We start from the raw sequence: 7508 nt of genomic DNA, 5'->3' as shown, positions 1-7508 counted from the left end.
TCTTGGGCCTTTTTATTTTTTTTTATTAAATTTTTTCGAATAAAAATAAAAATAAAAATTTTTTTCCTCTGTCTTAGAGTACCCGGTTAGCTTTAATTCAGCGTTACAACGCCTCCAATAATGCTGCGATACACGGACACACACTCATACATTAAGCCGTCCGCTTGCGACCTCATACATCCACTCATTCACACTTACGTACTCGGCTCATAGCGTCACAATCCCCTCTCATGCTCGGCTTTGTGTGAGCGAGTAAGCTGCTATTGCAGCATCTCACTCTCGCGTCTCCTCTACTTCCCCGCTCATTTTCATTTCTCGAATAGCGCGCTTCTGATTGGCTATCGTTTTTAATTCATAACTCAAATTCTATGGCCCAAAAAAATTTTTGGCTCAGGAACTTTCGATTCAGTATTTTTTTCTCTATCGACCCCAACAATTACTCCCGCCACTTCAGAGACACCCTGTATATATATATATATATATATATATATATATATATATATAGTGTATAGTTTGAGGACATAATTCCGATCTACTGTACAGTTTGGGGACATTTGCATAGTCTGAGGTCTGTCCCCGAACTATTATTCATTCTAACGTATAATTTGGGGACATTGTCCTTGAATCATGCATAAATCGTAACCGATCCTTCAGAGTCGGTTTCGGCATCGAAAAAATAAAACATTTTTATGAATTGTTATTATACCATCTCAATATTTTTTTCAGATATGTATACTTTGGGGACATGTCCTTAAAACATACTTTCGCTGTAACAGATATTTTGATAACATGTCTCAAAAACATGCTTCTTATAGATTCGATGATTCGAGGACATGTCCTCAAAACATGCTTCTTATTGACGACATACTTTAGGGACATGCCTCCAGAATATTTTTTAACTTTTATGTAATTCAGTGGACTGGAAGTAAATTAACAGTGATTAATTAGCTGTACGAAAATATTATCTCTATTTGATAGGTAGTGTGTGACGCATTGATGCATATATCGGCCTTATTATCTATATTCATTGAGTATAGTTTTTTCACTAGAGGTGGGTGCGCACTATCATCGTGTTTCAGATAATTGATATTTGTGATTTCGCGCTAATAAAATCAAAGATTTTGTGACATCGGGGTTAATGTTTTTACCCAGTTTTGTGAAAATCGAGTTTTCACCAGATCGGGACGTTTTGAGGTCCTAGGAAGCTTCCCTGACTATTTCCGCGAGAGTGTCACTATGTCTGTGAGTATGTATGGTATGTGTGTGTGTTTTTTTCCAAAGAGGTACAAATAAAAGATCTTCAAAAGACACCGCTATCGTTAACTCTGCTGCCCATTTTACGGCAGATATCGATGGTCGGTTTTCCTCTTTTTCGATCATATAAGTCACCAAGCTGGAGGGGGAGAGCCTGGCGCCTATGATCTCTTCGGTGCTGCTTCTGTAGTCTTTTCACCGAGGACACTCGAAGAATGTGTGTTCGGTGTTGTCCATTTTGTCCGGGCAATATTTGCATGTCGGTTTGTCCTGTAGTTTCATCCTGAAGAGATAGTCATTGAATTGGCCATGGCCTGTCAAGAGCTGGGTCAGAAAAAATTCCGTGACCCCGTGTTGTCGAGAGAACCAGACGTTTATGTCCGGAATCAGGCGCGCCGTCCATCTGCCCGTCTCCCCTGACGTCCATCGGTCTTGCCACTCCTGTTGCGTTTCCTTTTTTATTCTCGTCTTTGCCTCCTTAGAGTTGTCGCCATTTCTTTTATCGTCATAGAGCTTGGCTCTTTCAAACGTTAATAAGTCGACAGGTGTAGCTCCCGCAATGATCAGTACCGCTGCCTCTGAAACCGTGCGATAGGCACAAGTAACTCTCAGCGCACCTCGTCGTTGCACCGCCGCTATTTTGCGCCGATAAGTCCGCTGTCTAAGTATGTCCGCCCATATCTCCGCTCCGTATAGCAGTATTGAGTGGACTACTTCCAAGAGCATCCTCCTTTTTTTGGTTCGTGGTCCTATAGTGTTGGTCATGATTCTCGACAGGTTGGAAACTACCTTGTTGGCTTTTGTGCAGGCGTTTTCAAGGTGTTCTCGGAAGGACAGCTTCTCCTCGATAACTACACCTAAATAACGCAGTGCTCTCGTGGATGTCAGTGTTGTCCCGCCCATGTCTACGACGAACGGTTTTGGGAACCACTTTTGTCGGGTCAGGACGACGATCTCAGATTTTTGCTTGGCGAGTTGCAGGTGATGTTCCTCCAGCCCATTTTCGACGACATCGATGGTTTCCCGGACTAGTAGTTCTGCCTCTTGTGTGTGTGTGTGTGTGTGTGTGTGTGTGTGTGTGTGTGTGTGTGTGTGTGTGTGTGTGTGTGTGTGTGTGTGTGTGTGTGTGTGTGTGTGTGTGTGTGTGTGTGTGTGTGTGTGCCTGTGCCTGTGTCAGTGTCAGTGTCAGTGGCATTGTCAGTGTCAGTATCAGTGTCAGTGTCTGTGTCTGTGCCTGTCTGTGTCTGTGCCTGTCTGTGTCTGTGCCTGTCTGTGTCTGTGTCTGTGTCTGTGTCTGCGTCTGTGTCTGTGCATGTGCCTGTGTCTGTGCGTCTGTGTGTCTGTGTCTGTGTCTGTAACTTTGTGTCTGTGTGTCTGTGTCTGAGTGCCTGTGCCTGTGTGTCTGTGTGTCGGTGTCTGTGTCTTTGTGTATGTGTGTCCGTGTCTATGCCTGTGCCTGTGCCCGTGTCAGTGTCAGTGGCATTGTCAGTGTCAGTGTCAGTGTCAGTGTCAGTGTCTGTGCCTGTGCCTGTCTGTGTCTGCGTCTGTGTCTGTGTCTGTGCCTGTGTATGTGCCTGTGTGTCTGTGTGTCGGTGTGTCTGTGTATGTAACTTTGTGTCTGTGTGTCTGTGTCTGTGCCTGTGTCTGTGACTGTGTGTGTGTGTGTGTCTGCGTCTGTGCCTGTGTCTTTGTGTCTGTGTCTGTGTGCCATTGCCTGTGTGTATGTGTGTCTGTATCTGTATCTGTGTGTGTGTTTGTGTATGTGTGTCTGTGTCTGTGTCTGTGTCTGTGTGTGTGTAAAACTCTCATAAGTTTTCAGCGGCTTATCTGATTCGATTAAATTAAGCAACATTCTAAAGAGTTCGAAGAATTTGAGTCAATAAATTTTAAGAAATCTCAAAAATTAAATTTCCAAAATTTCGTTTTTTGAAATATCTTCTGAATGACTTAACCGATCGTAAAAATCGTTGGAAAGCTTTCTAGAACATCCAAACGTCGAAATCTGATGAACACTCGATTTCAGAAAAACGAGGTAGAACCAACAACTTCTGGATTTTAAAAAATTTTTTATTTTTTTAGCAGGAAGTAGAAAAATATTCAAATTTCTATAGTTTCGTCTGAACAGTTATAAGTTATTTTAAATAATTGATTAGAAATTTCTTAAATTTCCGCTATTACAATCAATGATATTGAAATAATCCGAAAGTTATGATTATAGTGACTAAAATAAAATTGTTTTCCATGATTCTAATCCAAATTGTTTGATGTGTCTAGTAAATATATGCTCACCCAAGCTATAAATGGCATGAGAATCACGGAAGTAGATATTAAGCGAATAACGCAAAATGGTACAAGTATAAGATAGCAGACATTAATGCTACCCTACAGACCACAGATGTTGCACCAATTACAAAGGTTATTTCTTCCCCTTCCTGGCTACATCCCACAATACTCATACTTATTGTTTTTATACGAACCTAAGGCAGAAGCCCTTCCTTCATCGGATGTCACGTTTAACCTTCACTTCACTACAAACTATCTCGACGCTTTTCCAGTCACTAATTCGATGAATCAACAGTCAGTTTCGCTACTTTCATTATCTTTCCTATTAGTGTTTCATGCACTAATTCCATAATTGGAAAATTATTAACCCCGATAGCCATCCCTAGAACTTTCCGTTATGTACAAAACGTTTGACAAAAATGATCGATTCCGTCTTTAAGCTCTTCGAGCTCAAAAACACAACTTTTTTAGTTTTTCGAGTTCCTTGGGAATTCAAAATAATGTAAGAAAAACGATTTTTTTCCAAATTTTTCGACAACGATTTCTCGTGAACTAATAAACCTCTTCTGTCGGTGTTGACGGCAATCAATATTGTTTTTTGAGTATAAAAGCTGATTAGTTTTTGGAACTGATCAATATACGTGTTCGACTGTGCTATTTATTTGCTTTTTTTTATATTTTGACAGCTAGTAAAGCAATGTTTATAAAACAATAGGTACATGTACTCTACAAGTTTCTAATAATTTCATTTCAATTTTTCTTAGCCGTCGATTACTAGTTGAAAATTAATTTTTAATCAATATAAAAACAAGAATTTGGTCATTACAACGAGTTTAAATATTTGTGACAAGTTCTGTGCATATTATCACTCTTAATTAGTGCAGTTGTTAGTAAACTTTAAAATAACTAATTTATATATATATATATTAGGGTGATTCAAAAAAAAAGAATATTTTTTTTTTCGTTTGGTACTCTGAAAAATAGGTTCCTAGACACCTCTAAGAAAGCCTCTCCAAGCATGAGTTCTTAATTGTAACGGGAAGGTCCTCCTTCTTACAGTTTTCTATTTTTTCTTATTATCAGATAGAAAAATTTATATCTCGCTTCCAACTACTTGAAAAAATATCTTGTTCCTTAGATTTTGTAGGAAATTGAATGCTCTACAAAAAAGGTCTCTTACGATTTTTTCGTAAACCCAACCGTTTAAAAGATATTAACGGTTAAAGTTTGATTATTTTTGGGAAAATTTTTTTATTTCTTATGAATTTTATAACTCAATGAAAAAAATCATTATGAATGATGAAACTCATAGTTTTGTAGGAAATTTACTGCTCTATAAAAATGGTCTCTTATGATTTTTCGATCAAGTTGAGCGTTTACGAGATATTCATCGTCAAACATCAATGCATATCAATTTTTCTAGTTTTTGATCAATAATTCGAAAAATTTCAATTTATTCTGTGAGTTTCAAGGAAATTTAGACAAATTTGAGTTTTTATTATAAAAGCAACTCCTATAGATGTTTTCTGTTCAAAAATTCATTTGAAAGTTTTTATTCTAATAATATTTTTTTAATTTTATCTTTAATAATTTAAAATCTTAATCGCGTTGTCATTTATTATTATGAAATTTGTTCAGTGCGTATTTTTAATTTGTTTTTCACAAAATATACATAAAATTTTCGTTCGAGGGGATTTTTGTTTTGAATTCCATTTCTTCTTCTGTTTGTCTTCTGAAACTAACGCCATCTATGTTTTTACTCTCAACTATCTTCAGTATCTACCCATTTAATACCGTATTTTCAGTGTTCCTAAAATTGATCATCTTGAATACGTAATAAAATAATTCATTTTAAATAAGTCTTATAATCATCACATAAATTTATTTATCATCAATTAACCTACAATGAATAAAGAAATACGTTTTATCGGAATACCTCTACAAAGAATTTCGGAACGTAAGTTACCAAAAGTGAAAGAGGTTATGCGTGTGTTTTTCTACCAACTTAAAATTTTAAAGTATTCAATCAAACAAAGTGCTAAAAATTCAGTTGACCAAGTTATTGAACTATGGAGAAAAAATTAGATTCCAACTAGTGGAGCTCCTAATGCAGTCAAAAAATTTCTTCGCTATCACAGTCAATAGTTAAAATTACAAAAAAATTTCGATAAAAAGAATTCAGCGCAAAACCAAAAGGAAATGAAATTTCAGACTGATCTTGAACAATTATTCGACATTGTGAGCGAAAAATCCTTAAAAGTGCTTGATGATAATATTAGAAAGTTGTATTTGGATCAAAAATTCGGTACCCATAAAGAGATTCTTTCTAATAATGTACCTGTATCAAACTTAACCACAACTATGATGGGAATAGATGAGAGTAGTAAGTATCTGAGATATTTAATTATTATAAAGTCAGGTAGTAGTGTAACTTTTCATAGATGACTAGATGACATTTGACTAGACAATTTTTGGAGTCCTTTCTTAATTATTTGTCATCAAAATGAATAAATTCTATACATTTTCTTCGTTTAATTTATAAAACAGATCTTATTCCAGACTTAGATCAACCGTCTACCAGTCATGCGATTGTTCCAAGTGAAAAATCAGAGTCGTTCTCTACGTATACATTAAGTGGAGTTACAAATTTTGGATCTGATTCAGAGTATGAACCTCCAATTCCGACAAAACGAGCAAAACTTGATGTCTTAACTCCTGAAGTCCATTTTGGACTCGACCGAGCTAATGTCAGCAGTAGAAATGCGATGTTTATTATTGCTCCGGTTTTACTAGCAGTAGGTATTAAAATTGAAGATACAACGCTCAGTTATAGTTCAATTCAACGAGCTCGTATCCTTCAAAGAGAAGACATTGCTAAAGGACTTAATGACAACTTTAAGACACACGATAAATACGTTGTGCATTGGGACGGAAAAATGCTGAATGACCTTGTTGGATCAAAATCTGTGGAACGGCTACCAGTTATTTTAACTGCATTTGGTACCGAACAATTACTTGGGGTTCCAAAATGAATTCTGGGACGGCAGACAATCAAACATCAGCCATTTTATCGACATTGAGTGAATGGGGTATTACTAATTATGTTAAGGCGATGTGTTTTGACACGACGGCAGTTAATACAGGTAACTTATCAATGATAATTTAATCTAAAAAATATTTAATTATTAACGTTCTAGTTTAATTTTTATTGCTTACTGAATTTCACTTTTGAAATTATTGAGAATTATTTACTCATTTGGATTTTAAATATAATCTACAATTTGTTGAAAATATTAAATTTAACGATAGTTATCTATTTTCTTTATACAGGAATTCATAACGGTACATGTAAGGCAATTGAAAAGACTTTGGGAAGAGAGTTAATCTAGTTACCATGTCGTCACCACATTTTTGAGATCATATTGAGAAGTGCATTTGAAGTATATTGGCCTGTGTCATCTGGGCCAAACGTACCAATGTTCGGAAGATTTAAAAAATCATGGGATGAAATAAATAAAACTAATTATAAATCTGGAATTGAAGATACTGTTGTTGCTGATATCATTTTGGATAAAAAAATGAAATATCTAGTTTAATTGCACAATCCTTACAGGTATGATTTAACTGCGATTTTAAGAAAAAAATTTTCTTGTTTCTGACAAATTTTTAATTGTTTTTGATAGTTACTACAACCCCGAGATGACTATAAAGAATTGTTGGAATTGTCGTTGATTTTCCTTGGAGAAATGCCTCAAGAAGAAATTTTTTTCAAACGTCCTGGTGCAATTCATCATGCTAGGTGGATGGCGAAGGCAATTTACAGTTTAAAAATGTTTCTATTCAGAAATGAATTTAAACTTTCTAATAAAGAATTGGACGGTCTTCGGCAAATTTGTATATTTATAGTTACACTGTATTTAAAAGCTTGGTTTTCATCAACTTCTGCAACAACTGCTGCTAATCATGACTTG

At 36.0% G+C, this 7508-nt stretch overlaps 1 protein-coding gene across 1 annotated transcript; it reads left to right on the top strand.

The window, feature by feature from the left end:
• Window positions 1–5380: 5380 nt before the first annotated feature.
• Window positions 5381–7508, top strand: LOC141526531 (uncharacterized). The gene is made up of 4 exons (XM_074241565.1): window positions 5381–5920; window positions 6097–6680; window positions 6868–7150; window positions 7221–7508. Exons 1-2 carry the CDS (start codon window positions 5737–5739, stop codon window positions 6567–6569), a joined length of 657 nt encoding a protein of 218 aa, XP_074097666.1. The 5' UTR covers window positions 5381–5736; the 3' UTR covers window positions 6570–6680; window positions 6868–7150; window positions 7221–7508.

The sequence above is a fragment of the Cotesia typhae genome, unplaced genomic scaffold (assembly GCF_013202065.1).
Source record: "Cotesia typhae breed Kobodo isofemale line unplaced genomic scaffold, CoteBio_Ctyphae contig_34, whole genome shotgun sequence".
Taxonomy (NCBI): Eukaryota; Metazoa; Arthropoda; class Insecta; order Hymenoptera; family Braconidae; genus Cotesia; species Cotesia typhae.
This window is presented reverse-complemented; position numbering and strand designations above follow the sequence as displayed.